The sequence below is a fragment of the Periophthalmus magnuspinnatus genome, chromosome 19 (assembly GCF_009829125.3).
Source record: "Periophthalmus magnuspinnatus isolate fPerMag1 chromosome 19, fPerMag1.2.pri, whole genome shotgun sequence".
NCBI lineage: Eukaryota > Metazoa > Chordata > Actinopteri > Gobiiformes > Gobiidae > Periophthalmus > Periophthalmus magnuspinnatus.
Genome location: NC_047144.1, coordinates 20,692,072 through 20,714,123, shown reverse-complemented (window position 1 = coordinate 20,714,123; position 22,052 = coordinate 20,692,072). Strand labels below are relative to the sequence as shown.

Sequence of the window (22,052 nt, the reverse complement as noted above, 5' to 3'; positions counted from 1 at the left end):
GAAATGAACCAAAATAAATAATAAATGGTTAGTCAAACATGTGCAAGTGAAACAAAATACAACTCCAGGAGGTAACATTGCTTAAAGCTCACAAGAGTCAATTTTATGTAATATAAGACCTTTAACTCTGACTGAATAAAAAACACTTAATGACATATGGACTTGTGTTACCAAAAGCTTCTGGTCTGAATAAAAAGTACCTGCTCCAGGACAGAAAAGTCCCCAAAGTCTCCCAGTTCCTGTTCGCTGTGAATGCGTGTCAGCAGCAGAGATGGACTGATGTATTGTTTGGCTGAAATATTGGGTGGATATTATCAGGTATTGGCTTTCAATCTCCAGTTTAGGTCAATATTTTGTTTGAGAACCTAACTGAAATATGAAAGATATTATTTTCATTACTTTTGTACAAAAAAGGCCCTTCACGGGATGAGATTACACTGCTCCCTCTGTGAATATCCAAAATGAATTGCCATAGATATCGATTTTTATGACCCATTATGTAGGGTAGTGCAATGTATAGACAGTAATTAAGTTTATAGTAATTTCAATTCATATATTTTGGGAAAAAATTAGAAAAATGGCCCAAAATATTGAATCCAAAAATATCTTACTGCTTTTCAACGCTCAACTAATTTAGATTCTAAAATATCCACATTGGTCAAAGAAAACCCCATATCAGTCGATCTCTAGTAAACAGCAACTCACAAGCCGCTACCACAACTGCGCTCAAACACACAACCATAGACTGTATATATAAAGGAGCAAAGCTAACACTAGACGCTGTGTTCCAAATAGGAAGTGAGCACTTCCGCCTCCATTGACTCTGGCTCTGTTCGCTTTACCTTTGAAAACTGTCGCTATTGTGGCCATAAATCAAGATATGAACATTAATAACACACAAGTCAGGCGCCGTCTTTCCTCGAGGTCACTCCCGGTAGAGTTTGCAACACGTTTGGTGGACGTTGGTGCGGGCGGAAAAGGGAGTTACCTTCAACAGCTTCGTTACAAACTGGCTCTTTGGTTGGCTAAATGTTGAACTCGGCTCCAAATTCATCCATATAACCACTAATGTCAATGAGCTTAATTTGACTGAAGCGAACGCGATGGGCGACGTCACACTCACTCAGCCCACTTCTTTAAATCGTCTAATGGTTACAACAAGCCCTCCACCCATCTTACTATTTATATACAAGTGCTAAAGAAGGACTACTACATGAAGAAACACGAGATTAGACAATTGTGTTTCCTCTCTACAGATCAGACCTCCAAAGCGCTGTATTTGAATTTTATCATCTGAAAAACATGAAAAACAACTAGTTCACTTTAAACAGTTTGCAGTCGTCCAAAGTTGTTCCTCATTTACCTTATACAAAAAGTCACTGACAGTTGAAAAAAATTCATAACTCTTTTGTTTCTAAACATTTTTCTTTTATTTTTTCAGAGCATTTAGAACAACTCTTCCCATATTAATCTGAGCAAATACAGCACCGAGGAACGAACCCTCATTGTACAGTGGAACTTTGAGCCACATGGGTCAAATTCACAAACCCAGCGGTGTTAAAGTCGACATTTTAACACCAGAGACACCCCGAGCGTAAATGCCATTAAAGGAATAATAAGTCTTTTTAAAGACAGGGGGCAGTATGTGATCTCCACAGACCTGACCAGTCCTGATTTCTTCCTGTGGGGCGATCTTAAAGAAAAGGTGTTTGTGAATAAACCTCAGACAATAAACGACTTAAAACGTAATATCGAGGATCAAATAAGAGCTATGAGCCGGAAATGCTTTCAAATGTTAATGCTATTCAGTCATTTTTACTTCCTCTAGTTTAAATAGTGATAAGTTAAAGTGTAAGTGAACAATTATAACGGTATATATTGCCAAAAATCTCAGAACGTTCAATTTACCTACTGCTAAAATTTGGTGAGTATAACTTAAGAATTATAGGAGCTACTGAAGATTTAAAAGTGTCATTCTATTCTGTTGTCACGATGGTAAAATTCAACGTAAAGGCCCTGTAACTGACTTTTGTTCCCCCCATTCGCCTAATTAGAACGTGTTTTAGTTTGTAAGACAGTAAAAATCCAGGCACATCGCTTTGATTCAAAACATTACCAAGAAATAACTCTGTAAAACGCCGCTAATTATAAACCACGACCCCAAACGCAATGCACTTTCCTCTACTTTTTCTTCTATTCAACTGCCCAAACCATAAAAATTTAAAGCCCATATTTAAACGCTGTATTTTTCTGAACATTTTTGCGCACTGAAGCAGAAATAAACTTGATTGTTTTTACTTAAACCGTCCAAGAATTTTGAGTGGCGACGTTAAACTCGTGGATAGATAGCGCTGTTAGCGAGATTGGAAGACAAAAAGCAGACCTCCCTACGCTCATATGAAATTCTATTGACCAGCGCGATGCCAATGCAATCTGATAGACAGCTGGGGCAATCTGGATACTAGCAAGGCATATTTCTGAACCATACATTTTTTATAAAGGTAACGGCTTCTGCGATTCTCTCCATGGCGTTTCTCAAGGCAGTTTTTCCTTTGCTGCTTGGATCCACAGTGTTTTTTCGTAAAGAACAAAGAGCAGAACGTGAATATTTTAAAATGTGGTAATGATTTTCAGTGGCAGCCGACCAATCAGTGTGTGCATAGATGTGATCGGTGGAGCTCGGAAGTCGGAGCTTGGACTTCGGGATAACGTTTTCGCCGAGTTTCTGTCAGTGGTGGATGAAGCGCTCAATTCTGTTACTTAAAAGAAAGTACAAATACAGAGGTAAAAAGTTACTCAAGTATGAAAAACATCTACTTAAGTAAAACTGTAACGTACCCGCTTAAAAATGTACTTTAAGAGTAAGAATTAAAAGTGTTAAATGTGATGACACTGATTTAAAAAATGCACACCGACATCCCACCGAGAGGAGGCCCCAAGGAAGAAACCTCAGGCCTGGGAACGCCTTGGGGTCCCACCGGAGGAGCTGGAGGACGTGTCTGGGGTGAGGGAAGTCTGGGAGTCCCCGATTAGAATGTTGCCCCAGAATAAGCGGAAGAAAAGATGGGAACGTATTTTGGTCAAAGTAACAATACGAATCAATTTCAGATGTATTTTATGAACTTTTGTGCATTTATTTATGTTTGCTCAAAGCTGAAACTTGAACTCGAAAACTTTAGTCAAGATGTTTCTATGAACATAGTAAAAATAACCCCTCAAATCATACGAAAAGTAGTTTTTACTTTACTTTTCCTGTAAAAGAAAGTATTGGAGTAGAAAGTACAGATACCAACTTGTAAATGCAGTCAGGTAAAAGTAAAAAGTATCAACTGTAAGTATAGATACCTAAAAATTCTACTACGACTTGTACTTTTTTACCTTCGTTTACTGGTTTCTGTTTCAGTGTTTGCAAGAAAATTCTCTCACCAGTACATGACATTATAAATACAGTAACAACTTAAAAGTAGAAATAAACTAGATTTAGCAGGTCTGAACTCAAATAGGAAAGTGTTGAAATCTGCCAAACCGCGGGTCAGTTTGAGTCAATTTATTAACCTGGACATTATTTATGCAATTGTAAGTAATAAATCAACGTGTATCAACAAGTGTATTTTTGCTTTTGTTGTCATAAGCTCTGTGTAACCATTAGCATAACAGAGTATATTTATTACTGCAGAGGCTCAACCGCGGCAGACAGCAGCTTCACAGACCAGGAGAGAGCGACTAAAGTGAAAATAACACAGAAACTATCCATATTTTAGCAGTCGGATACCAAACTTAATCCATAGGGTGCAGCCATATTGGATTTCCTAGCTCGGAACAACCTCGGGTTTCTGAAATTTTACCCGAGTTTCCGAGTAGGAATTCCAAGGCAGGTGTTCCAGTGTTAATTTGCAGGTCGGAACTTGGAAAATCCGACCTCCGAGGACGACTGGAACGCAGCATTAGACGTGTCAGGAGCAGCGTGAAGGGACTGTGTTCAGAAATGTGCGCGTGATTATTCAAAGTAGGTGGTAGACACATATTACATAGATTTTTCCGTTTTTCTCTCCTCCGCCTTTATCTCTCCCCTCTTTCCCTCCACTCTTACTCTCCAAAGAAAATATTTGGCCTTCTAAGTACCACCAGATCTAAACCAGGTCTATGACAGGACTGTTGAAATTATGGCCGAGGCTGGTTTGAAATAGGACCACGCTATTTCTACACAGGCGCTAAACGAGACGAGCCCAAAAGAGGAGAGTTTACTGATGACGATACCACAATAAACATGAAACACTCTTTTTTTAGCGATAGAATGCAATTTTTATTCACAAAATAACAATATTTTTTATGTTACTATGAGATCTAGTGCTGATTCTTAGCTAAACTCTTCAGGAAAGCTAAACATTTGCCCTGTTTCGACATTAGTTTTAGCATCAATTAGCATCTGATTTTCGATATTTTTGACTACACTAATACGTTCAGAGTTTACAAGCACTTTTCACAACTCTTAGTGATGCTGTGTAGTTTTAAAGCTATCGACAACTAGCATGCTAACACACATTCGTGATAATCGGACAATAAAACGCTTTTTAATTCAGACGGAATGGAGCGGACATATTTTGACGTCAAGAGCTGCTTGTGCTATACAGTGGTCCCTCGTTTATCTCGGGGGTTACGTTCTAAAAATAACCCGCATTAGGCGAAATCCGGGAAGTATCAGCTTAATTTTTTACATTATTCTATATGTTTTTGGCTGTAAAACCCCTCGCCACACACTTTATACACTTTTTTTTTTCTCACATTTCTCTCTTGTTTAAACTCTCTCAAAGTCCAAACCTTCGTAGGCGTCTTTGTCGGTGCAGAACGTTTCATCGACATTGTGGGTTTTGTCGGGGAGAAAACAAATTGCAAACATACAGCACTTCAGAGTCACACTGCGATCCAACGTTTATGTAAATTTGTCTGAACACATTCTGTACTGTACAGGAGACACGGCACGGAGGAGACTGATGGACAATGGTCTACAGTCCAACAGCCAATCAGGACGCAGAACACAATGCACGCTGTAAAAAAAGCATCTAAAACTGCACACACAAAATCCACGAGACAGTGAGGCCACAAAAGGTGAACCGCGATATAGTGAGGGACTGAGGTAAGGCAAATTTTGCTCAAATACCTGGGAAAAATTCAGGTACAGGACCTTCAAAAGAACAAAAACAGCCAAACAAACAACTAAAATTGGACTAAATGGAAATAAGTGAAGTCTAGACAATCATAGATTCCAGAGACCCACCACTACAATCTAAAGCCTCCTGTTGTACCTGAACCACAGTTTGAGAAACACTGCTATGGGAAACTGAAAAGAATTACCACGATGAAAATGCCAATAAGCTTGACGCCTCATATAGATATATTCTTCAACCACAGCGTTGTTATGATCATCGATATCCATTGGTTGCCAGACGCTCCACTCGGGTAATCAAAAAAACTGTTATATTTATTAGCTGAACTCAAGGTTGTGAAAGAAGTGGTAAATATTGGATTTTTTCCCCCCCTCAATTACTTAACCGTCTTCAGAATCTGTCAAAATGAAAAAGGATATTACGGGACGACATATAAAAAGTCAACATGGAGCCGTCGTAATCGCCCGCTGTGTCAATACGTTCTTACGACTTGTGGTTCGGAATCGTGGGGCTTTTACTGCGTCCGATGTTTTTTCAGCAAATAACATTTTTTGGAAGTTGAAAATCCAATGTCGTATCAACAAGATACATCATATTGGGGTTTTAGAGGGACAAAAGACTTGACTGCAAAAATGTCCGAGTGGGAAATTTCCAATCACACGCCGTGACCTGATTACCCTTCACCCCTCGCACTCCCGCTCCAGTCCATTGCACACATCCACGCTTAGCAGGTTCCCCGAGAGACGCTCTAGTGCCACCTCCGGAACATGTTACGAATGAGATGGTCCGTATAGACTAGGAGAACATGCTAACGCTCTTAGCAGTTGTTTCAGCTTCATTTAATCATAATATCACATTTAAAACATGCTACTTGAACTCAAATTCACACAGGGACAAACTTAAAAACTAAATCGTAAAAGTATTTATTGAAAAATGTTCACAACATCTGCACGTTTTTCAGAAGGAGTGGATTAAATTTGAGTGAGACAACAGGTAGCAGATGCTAATGAGTGTCAACAGAAGCGGTGGGGGCCGGCGCTAACACATTTGCAAAGCATTCTGGGATTCGTAGTATTAGAGGTGCATGCGCTATACTCGTGCGGATCTCGCAGGCCAAACATATTTATATCGAGGGCCAAATTTGGTCCACGAGTCTGACATGTCTGTTTTAAATTGTTTGCAGTCGTCCAGAGTTATTTCTAACTTATTTTATACATTTCAATCGTTGTAATTATTCACCACAGTGAGTTTATAAGAGCTTTTCACAACTCTCAGACACTAAGCTTAGTTTGTGTCATTAATTCATTAAATCAAAGTCGTCTTTTCTAAGCACTCAAAAATACTAAGTCCTAAAATTCTAAGCAATAAAAAATATGTTCAAATATTGCCCTTTTAGTTGCATCATAGGTAAAACTCCAGACTTCTCCTACATGTTTTTCAGCCCATAAACCATCACCGGCCTCGTTTTGTGGTCAAATTGTTTTCTCAGCTAACACATGACTCTATTAGCATAACATTCACGGGGATAAGGACTTCATTTGTTTATTTTCTCATTGTTCATTCCTATTACTGACAGTAAAGCTCCAGCACCTTGACGCCTCACTGGAAACGGAGGTGAAGTTTCAAAAGAGAATTAAAGCCACAAGAATGTAGAGTATGTGTTCTTTAAGGTTCTGACCGCTGATAGAGCAAAATGTAACAGGGAACAAGGTTTGAGCCAATATAAACATAAAAAATACATCAAACTAAAAAAAAATATTGGTACAGAAGGTCAGAATCGTGTAATTCTAAGAGGATAACGTCTCAATGCATTAGTATGACTGTAATAACCTGCATTGTTGAAGATTTCTGCTGTAAAATAGCTCAAAAACTCTTCCCAGTCTTGTGCGTCATGATTAATTCCTTGCAAATAAAACGGATAAACTCTTAGCACGTACAGCCGCTAACGATGACACAGATTAGCTCCCGAATTGACGTCACTCTGAGCTACGACAGCCACATCTTGCGTAATAACATTAGCAGCGAAAGCACTTTACATATGATTTAACAGTGCGCGTGCCATGAAATATTCAACGGGCGCGGCGCTTTGTGAAGAGTTTACGCAAAGGTCATCGCAGAGGACGCAATGTTCTGCAGAAATGTGTAGTGTACTTCAACTTTTTTTTCGTTTTTTTTTTTCATTTTGTAACCAAGTGACTAAGTAATTATCAGAGCTCTCAGGTTTGGATGAGCGCTCGGTGTGAGGACATGGCTGCCGAAGTCATTCATTAAATTCACTGTGAGGACTAGAATGATGATGATAATATTGCAGTTATTATTTATTTATTCCACTAGATGAAAAGAAGACGTGAGATTGGGCAAGATTCTTACAATAATACATAATAAATGACACTTTGAGGCATTTTAAACGTACACGTGGCATCAAATTTTCTTCCTTTTCTAATAAAAATCAAGATAAATGGTACAAAGAGTGCTATAATATGGTTAAAATCTCTGAAAATTCAATTTGGCAGTATAAGTTTGCTTTAAAAGAACGGTACGTAAGATTCTGATTTCACAAACATGAGATATCTGTGTCCCCAAGGTAAACATGTTCAAATCAAATATTGCTATTGCTGATAACAGTGATTTGGTCTTAATTGCAAAAACACGGGACGTTAAAGCGAAGTTGTTTATGTTATAATATGGTGTTTTGGTTCTCATGATTATTATCCAATCAGAAAGTACAACGAGTCTCACATAAGGCTTTCATTTGGGTTGCCAGTTTCAGTGATGAAATCCAGTTAGTTTAAACCTAAAAAGGACTCTCTCTGATCTGAATCGTCACTAAACCCCAGCACCTGCAGCCAATCATGAATTCTGGAGGTTCTGAACTTTCACATGAGTCATGACCTGTCCATATACAGTGGTCCCTCGTTTATCGTGGAGATTACAATATAAAAATAACCCGTAATAGATGAAATCTGCCTTATTTTTTTTACAATTATTCTATGTGTTTTTTGCTGTAAAACCCCTCACCACACACTTTATACACTTTTCTCACACAGGCGTTAACATTTTCTCACATTTCTCTCTTGTTTAAACTCTCTCAAAGTCCAAACCTTCGTAGGCGCTTTCGTCGGTGCAGAACGTTTTATCGACATTGTGGGTTTTGTCCGGGAGAAAACAAATTGCAAACATACAGCACTTCAGAGTCACACTGCGATCCAACGTTTACATAAATTTGTCTGAACACATTCTGTACTGTACAGGAGACACGGCACGGAGGAGACTGATGGACAATGGTCTACAGTCCAACAGCCAATCAGGACGCACAACACAAAAAAATCTGCAAAAGGTGAACCGCGTTACAGCGAGGAACAACTGTAAAGAGGATGAGAAAAACTTGTACGTGTTCTCTGTCTGCACTGGCAACCCATGTTCAGTTGCGTAGCACGTTTTTTGAGTAATAATTATTGTCATTTCAGTTCTTTTGCGTTTTATTTTCCAGTCCATTCACGTTTCATGCAATACCTGAACCTCAACCTTGACATTTTCACACGTTTTAATACATTTCTGATGGATTGCCAGAATATCGTGGAAATGTCACCAGGATAATCCCAAACACTGAGAGTTTTATTTTAGGTTTTACAATATGAAATCCCAGATAGCCCTAGTGCCCGGTGTACCTTCTCGTCCATCGTATAGCAGCTGGACGGCTCTCATGCTGTGCTGAAAAATACAGAAAATCAGGTTTGTTTTTCCCCTCCCTGTTCTCGTGATCAGCGTTTGTGCAGTGGTTTTCAGTTCACGCACATTCACAATAGGGCCAATTTCGAAGCTCAATCTTTGCACTTCTGTCCTATTTCTTAAACTCCACCGATTAAAAAAAAAATTTAAAAAATCACAGTTGGCTGAATAAAAGATGATATGGTTCATTTTGTGATTTGAAACGTTTAAGATCCACTTCTTCACTTAAAACCGTGACCGATATTCCGCTGATGTTTGCCTCAGTGAGCTCAAATGGAAGGCTAAATGAACGGGGAGATACTATCAGATAAACAGTGTGTGGCTGCGGCAGCGACACCAAAGGAAAGCGAACGACGTCTCATTTGCAGTTTAAACACATGCATCTGACTTATATCTGCTCAAGAAAATTCTATTTACTCCATTCGTATTATAGAAAAGAAGTGATTTCTGCAGAAAAATGAGAATAAACTGTCTTACCGATACGTTTTAAAGGGTATTTGGTTGATTGAGAAACTTAAGAAAGCAACTGCCAGGGAAGGTTTACCCAATCAGAGATGGAGTTGGATGAAAACCACATGGAAACAACTGCCTGTCACTATTGATGGGTTTCAGATGGCATCACGACGTTCTACTGACCAATAATAATACAATAATACACATGGGGGCAGATAAAATGCAGATATACGTGGTAATACAGTGAGTTCTTGGGCTTAAGTCTCTAATCGAAATGATCAGGTTCAACATTTAAGAATTAACTTTTTGGAAATCGTATGACAAGGTACAGAGTAATCAACAGGGAAAAACGGGTCTTGATCCTCAAATGAGAGTATGACATCATCACATTATATGATCGGAAAGCCACCAATTCCATGCAACTCCAACTGTGGATAGTCTTTGGTATTACTTGGCGTACCTGTTTGCAAGTTTTCTCCCCGACAAAACCCACGATGTCGATGAAACACTGTGTTCTGCACGGACAAAGGCGCTGACGAAGGTTTGAACTTTGAGAGAGTTTAAACAAGAGAGAAATGTGAGAAAATGTTAATGCCTGTGTGAGAAAAGTGTGTGGTGAGGGGTTTTACAGCAAAAAACATGTAGAATAATTGTAAAAAATAAAGCTGATACTTCGCGGATTTCGTCTTTTGCGGGTTATTTTTAGAACGTAACCCCCGAGATAAACGAGGGAACGCTGTAGTTATAATCTATGACACCTGTGGATCATTATGTTATAATTTGGACGTTTTAAATCGCAAAATTAATCTAAAACGACTTAATAAAAGAAACAGGTGCACCGACTTCGCCGAGAAGCTGTCGTGAATAAACCAAACCAAAATGACTACACAACGCTGCCGAATACTATGTGTATCATCGATTAAGAAAATAAAATTTGAGAATTAAGTCAGTAGAGATCAGAGGGGATATGACGTAGCGGCGAAAACGAGGATTAATCGGTTGATGGCGTCTCGAAAAATTAAGTGATTAAAGAAAAGACAGCTCAAACATGCACGAATCACTCTAAATGCAACTTTTTCTTGAAAACCAAACCAAATGTGCTAATATTATCCACTGAATCAAACCTGATTTCCTGAGATTGTTACACACAGGCACAGGTTAATATAAAAGAGCATTGAACCAGGGTAAATGCCACACTCTGGATCTTCTACTTTTGAACCTCTATGGCTGCGTTCAGAGCGTTCTGAACAGGTGTGCAGGTCTCAAGAGTGCATCCTGTCACATTATGAAGCAGGACAAGTCTGGTGTGAAGGTGACTCACTTCGGGCTGACCCACTTTCTCCGCACACTCCTCAGGTTTGACCAAAAACCACTTAGGAATATATACGCTGCAGAGCTGACCGCTTAGAACAGAGGTGCCCAAACTTTTTTTTTTTAATCAAGGGCCACATATCAAAACATATTCAAAGCGGAGAGCTACAGACCGGTGATCAATGCAGTGCGGTGCTTTATACACAGCTTTGACAGAGCCGCTGTGTATTAATAAGGTTTGAAATACATTAATTTTAGGCCTGTATCCCAGTGCAATGTGATGTTTGAGGTTGTAATGGTAGAAATAGTTTAATTTGCTGCTTATGATCAATTGGGCCGGTTCAGCAGAAGGCGTGAGGGCCAATAAAAAGTGGTCTGAGGGCCGCATTTGGGCCCCGGGCCATGGTTTGGACACAACCTCTCATCCCAGTGACACATCCCTTCCTGTCTCATCTGTTTTTGCGCCACACATTAGTCATCTATTTCTTTACAAAAAATCAGATTTGCATTTTTTTTTTATTTTATTCCTTTCTGTACCTGATTTTTATCTTAAAAAGTGAACCACAAAACTAGTTCATTCAGATGTTTAACCGTTTGCAGTGGTCCTGAGCTGTTCCTCACTTACCTCATGCATTTCGAACATCCTAATTACTCACCGCAATGAGTTTATAAGCATTTTTCACACCTCTAAGAGACAAGAGGAGAGTTTTTCTGTCACTAGTTACATTTCCAACGCCTTGTTTTAATGTGCATTTTGAAGATTTGCATAAGTTACTGTAGACAGAGGCGCATTTTCAACCCTTCATTCGCATAAAAGTGTATTCGCTCGTTTCAGGTGGATTTGATTTAAGTGCATAACAGTTAAAAAGCATTTTGGAAGGTGGAAACACATTTAGTCACATAAACACATGAATGAATATAAAAACCACATTGCCGTCGGACTACATACCTGCACCAGACAGGAATGCACACAGTTGATGGATAAAACCAAAATAATCCCGTCATGCTTGTTGTAGTTGGCGAAAATCCTCCAGAGAAGCACAGCCAAACAAATGTTGTTGCATTACCAGCGCAGTGAGTGAGCGTCAAGCTAAAAACAACCCGGGGAAAGTTTATGGGTGTCAAATGTTAATAAAAGTGTTGCAGCCTTTAACTTGGTAGTGAAACATATCTGTACAATTATTACAGTTTAAAGAGTTTAAGTTTTACAGTAGGTATTACCAATCAGACTGTGCACGGTGCGCCCTCTGTAGGATTAGCGATGTCACAACAAAGTAGACGCATGGCCAGTTATCCGCTGGAATGCTTTGATGGCATAAAGTCACATTTTTTATGTGTTTTTCTAATGTGAATTTTGTAAATATGCACATTTTATATGGGTGTAAATGCAGTTGCTCGATTGCTAGCAACAACTACCATGCTAACGTGCTCTTCCTGAATATTAGACAATAAAACATGTTAATTAAATGCAGACAATACATAGCAGACTTATTTTGACCTCAAGAGCTGCTGGTACAGTATATATGTACTAAGCCAAAGACAAATTTATCTTAAATACATGAAAAAACCCTAGGTCCCTGTTCTCCATTTGAGATTCTGACAAAATTCTACAATAACAGCCTCCTACAAACATTTCTCAGATAATGCTAATCTTGTTTTTGGTGATCGTGCATCTGATTGCTTTGGCTTTGAATCTGGAAAATAACATCAGCATCTTTGGATCTAACTAATCCTGGGAACATTTAAGATAAAACATCTAAACCACCAGAGATTATCCAGGTTTGTTCCCTTCCACATCAAAATAATACGTCAATAAATAGCACTGGCCTCTGCACCCTGTGTTCCAGTCTATTCACATGGGAGGAGAGCCTTGTCAGATTGAAGAAGACCTTTGAGCTCGGATAATGCTCATTCGGAAAGACAAATATTGATGGGAAATCAAAATAATACACTTTCATAAACAAGTGCTCTCAATGCGAGGCACAGGCACCGCTGGAGGTTCAGGTGGTGGTCAAAATATTAAGAATTAATATACAGTGTTATGTTTTGTTTTTGTATCTTTAGACCATGTTTAAGATTAGGTATCGGTGCTTTGCAGTCACATCATGCTAAGGGTGTTCTACATGCATCTCTATGGCTGAATGTTCAGCAGTTACACAAAGCAGACACTGGCAAACACTATCAAAAAGTATTAAGAAATCATATCTCTCTGTACAAAGAACACTTGCGCTCTCATACCTTCAATACAAATGTTTGTGGTTTCGTCACACACTTTGGCTCACCCCCCAGGCTGCTGTCACTGCCCTCGTCCCAACTTGCACAAATGCTAATCAAAATTGACAGTTGTGGTAATAATAGTACTTAGAAAGGCAACTTCACTTGTGTGAAAAGTCAGAATGTCTCTATTCTATGAAGCTCTCAATCAGTTTTTGAAAATAATATGAAAAATCCATGTCAATGTACAGTAGCTTCAGATTAATAGAATTTCCCATGGTATATACAATATTCATTCACACTGACGCTGCGTCCTCTTCACCCACGTCCATAAATAAACAGTCCATATGTCACTGTTTACACTGCTGTGGAATCTAGTGGGAACATGTTTTCAGAAGAGCGCAAATCAGATCCATCTGCAGAGTCACACATTTTCGTCACCATTTTTTTTCCCCCCATGCATCTGAGCAAAATTTGTCTTGGCCCAGTACAGATATATTGTATAATCAGTTTTTGAGGTCTAAATAAGTCCGTTAGGTACCGTCAGTATCTAATTATAAAGCATTTCATCAAGGTAATCAGGAAGTACGTGGCGAGAATGCTAGTTGTTGTTAGCATTACCGTGATGGCAAAGCTTCGTGAAAAGTGCTTATAAACTCATTGCTGTGAATACTTAGGATACTTTGAATGCATAAGGTACGTGAGGAATAACTTTGGGCCACTGCAAACTGTAAAAAAACAGGTACATCGTCTGAGTCCACTGGGTCACTGGGACTGAAATCCTGACCGTATGATTTACTCTCCACAATAACTCCTCCGCCTCCCCATCAGAGTGGTCTAAGCTCCGCTCTTTACTTTTTTAAGCTCTTGAATTCTTCCAGCCTCCGTACAACAGTTACTCTGTGTGCAGTTTGGGCTAAGGGCCAGTTTATTTCAGTGACACATGGGGGAAAAAAAAGCTCATAGGTCATTTATCATTTAAATCACAGAATTCAGTTTGACACTTCAGTGCTTTGCGCCTTGATTCCATAAGATGTTTGTCTGTCCTCTTTGTACATTTTTTCCATTTCGTTTTCCCATCCTAAGATGCCATGTTTGGATCATGACTTGTCAATCACGACCATCTGAACTCAGAGTGATAAGACCATAAACTGTATATATAAATGGACATAGCTAACCTGCTAGCCGCCACGCTACAAAAAAGGGAAACGATCATGGATGTGTTTCCAGCCCCAATGACCCTAGCTCCAGTTCACTTTACGTTAGAAAACTGTGGCCTGTCTCTCGGTAAATACTGCTGTCCAGCTCGTCATTTTAGTCTTAAAATGTTCGTATTAACCCGCTCTACGTGATTCTCGTATTTTAATTTCGCTATTGTGTCCGTAACTCAAGATATGAACATTAATCGCACTCACTTAGTCCACTTCTTTACAGTCTATGGATAAAACCAAGGTCCAGACTACGCATTTATTATGTCTGGCTGCGAAACAGATGCTAGCGATGCCAATATGATCATCTCTTGGATACGATGAGTTATCTGATTATCTTATTTAAATCATTCAATATAAAAACATAGGAAAACAACCAATGCAACAGATGGGTCCTGTTTAAACTATAGGTCGTACACTGGATGTTATGCTAAAACCCAAGAGCTTCTCGCTAACTGCGTGACGTAAAAAACACACTTCACACAGTTGAATCACGCTGCCTATGTTTTGAACAATAAACCCATAGACCTACTGTCACGTTAGCTTATCAGAATCCACTTATCCTTGGTTGTATTTGCATTGTAAATCACATCTTTCTAGCATATCTTTCATTCCCATGTTTGCCGTTTCCTTTTGGTTACATTCACTGTGCTTATCAGGCTTATGGGGCCAAATCTGTACACATACAACCCAAGTGGGAACATGGCTGGGGTCCAAATGTATACAGTAAAAATAATTGCGGTCACGAAAAACATGTTCTCACAAGTATTTACGATTCTTTATGTTCAGAAAGTTTGTTTGTGAGGGATTATCCATCTGTAACTCAGTGTCCAATGCATGAACTTTATTTATATTTATGCAACTTGGCACCAGAGAAATACAATGGGCGGATAATTTGTGACTAATAACTAGTTTGAGACTGCATTTGTTTAAATCAGTGGTTCTTAACCTTGTTGGAGGTACTGAACCCCACCAGATTCATATGCACATTCACCGAACACTTCTTTATTGAAATTTTTTTTTTTTTTTTGAAATTCAAGACATATGTATTTTTACTAGTGCACAAAATAAACCGTGCATTAACATCACTGTGTTCAAAGAATAAAACCAGTACAATGCATGAACTCAAGACAAATTACATACATACCTTTTCACAAAGACTCGACCTTTTTTAATACTACCACACTGAAATTATTTAAATTTTTAACCTTATGTATTCCAATAATGAACTTATTATACTTATGCTATTTATTATTTTTAACATTTTAACACACACCCTTCACCTAATTTCCATCAGGCTACAATAATAATGAATATTTACTGCAAATCAGTGCGACTTCTGCTGTTGCCTTTGAGAGACCAGTTCAGAAACACATGGCTTCACCTTGGCCACTCTCATGTCATTTTCACAGCAAAGTCTGTTCTTTTTCTTCGTTTTTATGTCATTTTATGTTTTTATGCCGTTTGAACAGCTCATTTAAGTCGAGCAGGTACTTCGATAGGCACATCAAAGGTGCATTTGTTGAATTGGGACACGGCCAGAATCTGGAGACGCTCACAGTCCACGAATCATATGAGTCGGGTGCGTGTCTTGACCTCCACCGAACCCCTGAGACTGACTCACCGAACCCCTAGGGTTCGATCGAAGCCAGGTAAAAGAACCACTGGTTTAAATAATAGTGTCCCTTGTAAACAGGAATCTCCTCTCTTCTTGCTAATAAAACCTGCAATTCTCATAGTTTCGACCAGTGATTCCCAACCTCTCAGTGATACTTTTAGCCATGGATGTTTCGGCGACACACCCCAACATCCTTCACCCACCTGAGAAGCTATAGTCGTAAGGAAAAATGTTATTATTTTCTGGTTAATAAAGATAATTCTGTATGCCATCATCTCATTAGATTACACCCCGGTCTAGTTTAGAGCTCCTGGGAACACCTGGGGACTCTTGAGAATCTTTGGCGACCCAGATTTAGGTCTCTAGGTTGGGAATGACTGGTTTAGACCTTTGCTGGTGGACACTGCTTTATATCTATCTGAAGGGAGAAGCTAAATACACTGAAACTAACACATTTACTTGTTTCTGTTTGTTAGTTCACACTTGGCTACGTCTATTGAGCGACACTGTGTTTGAGTAATATATTGCGTCCCTTGGTCCCTAATGGACACTCGAAAACGCATTAGCACACTGGCTTTCACTATTGTTTTCCTCGTTTTAATTTAGGACTGAGGATGTACGTAGTTATAAATAGGAGATAAATGACGTCCAAGTCCCCCATTTCTGTTCAAAAATGCATTGTCTCTACTAACAAAAATTCGAAAACTGCCTTTTTAATTCTTCTCTTCAATCATTTCTTTTCTTTGGCTAAGATCTGTGCCTCACTATCTTCAAGAGTTGAATTTTTCTTTTACTATGGCTCATACCTGCACAACTGAGATATTACACAGACATCTTTCCTGGAATTAAACATCTAAAAAAGACCTATTGTGCTTGTGTCTGCTGTGTAATTATAATTCATGACACGTGTGGATAATTATGTTACATTTGGCACGTTTTAAATTGCAATATTCATCTAAAATTACGTAAAAAACATGTCCGTTGACTTCCAATACAACTTCGAGAGGTTAAATAAGAAGTGATAAACCTATAATATGGTTAAAAGCTCTGAAAAAATTGATTGTGTGATTGGTCCTAGGTGCAGGTTATTACGTGCTCCGTTTGAGCCTGGCCGAATCACTCAGGCAGCCCACAGATGAGAACATCCTTTACGCACACCTTGGGACTCCCTCCGCTTGTGTTTACCCGGCTATATCAACTGGTCAATATGCATCACACAACAGCGTCCTCAACAAATGCGAAGTGGTGATACTGTACGCCACATAAAACAAAGGGACCATCAAAAAACGTATCGGCAACAGATTTTTGGCTACCTGATACTGACACTCCTGTTTGCCGGGGATGTGCACCCTAATCATGGATCTATTAAAATAATTCGATAGGGTATTGCTGGCTTAGAGCCGCCTTGAGTTGGATTAGTGGCCACTCATTGGTACTACAACGAAAAAATCCCTTCGGCCCAGAAAGGATTTTTCTCACAGAGCGGAACGTAATCACAAACTGCACCTACAAATAATCACAACGTAATCACAAACTGCACCTACAAATAATCACAACGTAATCACAAACTGCACCTACAAATAATCACAACGTAATCACAAACTGCACCTATAAATAATCACAACGTAATCACAAACTGCACCTACAAATAATCACAACGTAATCACAAACTGCACCTACAAATAATCACAACGTAATCACAAACTGCACCTACAAATAATCACAAAGGTCGAATTTGGTGGCGATTTTCACCTATTTTCAGATCATAAACGTTTTCTCAGCTCAAAATACGTCTGTTATCACAAAAAAACACTTTCTAACCGCGAGCTTCGGCTATGCTCTACGTCCACTCTAGCTTAGCTCTAGCACTGACTGGTTAGACTGGTCAGACATAAACGAGCATTTGAGCGACGCGAACGAGCCCAACTGTCGTGCACGAGCCGGAGGAAGCATAAACATTATCATTTATGGTTTGTAAATTATGTATTATTCCTTTGTCTCCTTCACAGCCACTCTTGTCGTGCAAAGTCTCACAGAACATAGTTAAACTGCACATCGTCCAGGACCTATCTGCTAAAGGCTAAACTCGCAACATGCACCATTGAGCATGGAAGATTGACTTCGAAATGCGGCCATGTTTAGACCCCAGGAGTCTAACCTGGGATCTGTCTTGGACACGTCCTCCACTCCTTATCCCGATACAAACTTGGATAACGGTGGGAATTGGACACATCAGCATGGATCAGCGGCAGCGGTACCAGCGTTGGACAGTTGAGCGACTTCATTATAGCTGACTCCTTACTCGTACAGTACCAAACTTAGCGAGTCTCGTGCGCACACAAACAAACTCAACCCAGCGTCTTAGATCTTGTCATAACGTGAACCAAGTCATCAACAAAAAACGCCGCTTTAAACTATTTCAAACTGTCAACCACATTTGCGTTTTATGGGACACTAGTAGAGCCAAACCAAGTGACCATCAGACGTGCAGTACCTAAACGTTGCAGTTAACTAATGTGAACTGTCTAAAATCAACACAATAAAACCTCCGGTCGTTCAAAAAGAAATCAATCTCACCTCACAGGCTGCTCTTGTGGATCCGCAGCGAGGCCGTGCGAGTTAGCATGAAGCTCTCGGTGCACTGCTGACTGCTTGCCGACGGCGACCTCCGGGGCGACCTCTGGAAGCGACTGCGACGGCTGAAGTAGCTGCCGGCCGACCACGTGCGCTTGTGCTTGCGCAGGTACTCCTTGTAGTTCTTGGTGAGCAGCGTGTAGAGGAAAGGGTTGATGCAGGAGTTGGAGTAGGTGAGGCACGTGGTCAGGTAGTTGATGTTCCGTTTGGCGCGGTTGGACAGGGACAGGGACGGGTGGAACTGACACAGCAGCTGCCACACCCAGAAGGGCAGGAAGCAGGCCCAGAAGAGGAGCACGATGGTGAAGATCAGGTACAGCACCTGGACAAGCAAGAAGCAGTCAGATATGTAAGATTTTGACCTAACTGTGTCCCTAGATATGAGGTAAACATGTTCAAATCAACTATAGCTTTTACGATAACAACTCTAATGGTGATTTATTCTTTGGACATGTTGGCGAAGTTATTTATGTGGCGTTATGACTTGGTGTTTTGGTTTTTAAGGCGATTATCCAATGAGAAAGCAGAATGAGCCTCATATGAGTCTATCTTTTGGCTTGAAATCCAGTTGGTTTAAACCTAAAAACGTCTCTCTCTGATGTGAATCGTCGCTACCTAAATCAGGGTCATCCAACCGTTTCGCATTAAGGGCCACATATAAAAACACAGACAAAGCTGAGGGTCGATTGAGGGCCAGAGACAGTGAATAGTTCAAATCCATGTTATTATTACAAGTTAGACTGAACCACTAGACGTTTATTCACGCTTACATCCTCAGTGCGACACATTAAATATTTGATATGAGCTTGTTAAAGTAGATTTTCAGTTTAAGGTAATATGGGCCAATTTACCTGGAAGCTTGAGGACCGAGAAAAAACAGTCTGAGGGCCGCATTTAGCCCCCAGGCCACAGTTTGGTTTGTGCCTGACCTAAAACCCAGCACCTGCAGCCAATCATGAATCAGCACTAGTGCAGCCTCTGTAGCTCAGTGAGTGAATTCTGGAGGTTTTGAGGTTTCACGTGAGGCCTGTCCTTACACTGAGAATGAAAAATAACTTGTATGTACCTTCTATACGAGTTAAACCCACAGTATGTCACTTTTTTGCCAGTATAAACAATCCTGGATGTTTTTTAATCACACAGACACAAACGTATACTTGTCAAAACCCAAAATATGTATGCTATGGTATCCTGTTATTTCTCGTCCTGATTAATCCCTGTGTTTATGTAACGTTTACACACAGCAGTGATAATAGTTTCCTTACATTGTGGCCGCCTCGTATCTGCATCACTATATTTAACTTTGGCACAGCGCTGGTCAAATGTTCAGATAAACAATAGTGACAGTAACTAATTGACATGTGCTGAAGTCACACACACAAGTCAGTTATATAAAGGTACGAGGATAGCATTGAGTTAAAGACATTGAGTATAAAATAGGTAGTTACTAAGCGCAAATCACTCTTAATAAACTATTTGTTCACTCTGAAGGTTTAGTCTTGGTCTTCACACATGTTAAAGGCTCTGTACTTGACTTTTACTGTCTTAAAACCGTGAAAAACGTACTGTATGCAGTCTGAGTATCCTAATTATTTACCACAATGAGCTTATAAGTGCTTTTCACAACTCTATACACTACGGCGAAGTTTTGCCACGATGGTAAAGCTAACAACAACTTGCGCACTTCCTGATTACCGGACAACAAAATGCTTTATGTTTGATTGAAACACTACGACTTATTTTGACGTCAAGAGCTGCTTATACAATATATCTGTACTGGGGTTCCTCAAATGCACAGGGCTTTTAATGTTTTTTTTTTATCCTTTATGTTACCTTATTATCATTTAATTATTTTTATTGATTCTTAAATACTTTGAATGTATATAAAGATTACACAAAAACACAACAGGATGGCAGGAACTTTCAAATGGAGAGAATAAAATAAAACAAATAAATAAATGATGAAAAATAATAAATAAATTAAAACAAATTGAAAATTAAATAAAAAATAAATAAATAAATAAAATAAAACTAAATAAAATACACATACACACACATATGCATAAATAATTAGGTTGGAATTGGACATACCGGTCAGTGTCAAAATCAGATACAAAAGATTGAATATATTGGTTCCGTAATCACACAAATAAATACAATATAATAAATCAATAAAATAATATAAAAATACATAAATAATGATAATAAAAAATAAATAAATAATGGGAAATTTAAGAAAAAAATTAGAAGGTGAAATAAGTGGGATCTTTTATGTTACCTTAGTTTTTACTGTTGGACCACTACTTTTAATTGTACTTGGTATTCATAGTTCATAGTACATTTCTGGCTACTTAACGTACGTTTTTAAATACATAATGCAAAAGATATGATGTCATCTTAACCATTTTACGAGACAACTATTCTACCTACAACAAAAGTTCTCAGATTTTTGGAACATCACAAAGTACTAAAAATAAATTGTGAACGACAACTTGTTTGCTTTCACAAAACCCATTTGTCTCGGGGCGTGTAACTTGGAGTAGGAGGATGTCAGGATAAATTTAGCTGTATCATTCATCTGGGAAGCCCCCCAACTGTTGAATCTGCATGTGCTGGAAAGTGGGTGTAGATCACTTCAAATCATTATAGTTGCCACCACACTTCTTTTTGGGACATTTTTTTCAGTTTCCCAAGCAGAGGTTCAAGTTAGTACTGCGAGATTAATCGTAACTGAATCAAAATGGCGCGAATGGACGCAATTAGCGAACTGCCAAGGCTGTAATTGCTGAAGTAGTATAATTTCCTCCATCAACAACAAAATATTCTTACTCTACCGCTATGTCTGTGCTGTCTTTCGATCCTACCTTCTGTGTCTGTGCCAGGGCTGGTCCCAGCTTTCAGGGGGCCCTAAGCTGAATTTGAGCCCTCCTGGCTCATCTATTGGTGATTCACATTTGACAACGTTATGACTCTGCCCTCATCACCTTGACCAGTTGTATTTGTATTTATCTGACCAACATCAGACTGAAAACATCCAGAATATCTCAGCTACCACAGTCACAAGAACAGAACACAAACATATAAGGGGGGGAAGTCAAGATTTTTGAAATTCCAGACAAGTTTCTGTTGGATTTTAATGTGTTCCAGTTGGGAGAGTGGGCTTACATTTACATTACATTAAAACTTGGTATATTAATTTCAATATAAATGACTACAGGTGTAAATGGGCTCTTGGGGGCCCTCTGCTGGCCTCGGGGCCCAAAGCAGCTGCTTCGTCTGCTTATAGTCTGGACCGGCCCTGCCTACAGCTGATCAGCAGTCAAGCCTTCACCTCTGGAGCACAAAGGGACCAAGGATTTCTACACATGGTCCAGATCGTCAGTGTGTTTGGTTATGTTTGAACTACTTTGTTTGTTTTCCTCGTTTCTCATTCTTACAGATCCTGTTTCTTGGACCCACCTCCGACCCAGCTTCCTACGACCAGTTCGAGCACCTCCGCCCCCCAAAACCAGCTACAGCGCTTTTCCACCTTCAAGTTCAGTTCTGCTTGGCTCAGTGTGTTTTTTGGTTATGTTCAAAGTACTTAGTTTGTTTTCTCCCTTTTTTTCGCCAGATGCCTTGCACCTCCACTTCTGACCCAGCTTCCTACGACCGGTTCAAGCACCTCAGCCTCCGACCCAGCTTCCTAAAACCAGCTCCTCCAACCAGCATTCACATTCT

At 39.5% G+C, this 22,052-nt stretch overlaps 1 protein-coding gene across 1 annotated transcript in view; it reads right to left on the bottom strand.

Moving 5' to 3' along the window:
* The window catches only part of LOC117387416 (urotensin-2 receptor), an 82,342-nt gene that overhangs the window by 43,030 nt on the left and 17,260 nt on the right, over nt 1-22,052 (bottom strand). Inside the window, exon 3 of the mRNA XM_033984925.2 lies at nt 18,276-18,654. Within this exon, the coding sequence (XP_033840816.1) occupies nt 18,277-18,654 (378 nt within the window). The 3' untranslated portion in view covers nt 18,276. The remainder of the gene's footprint in view (nt 1-18,275; nt 18,655-22,052) is intronic.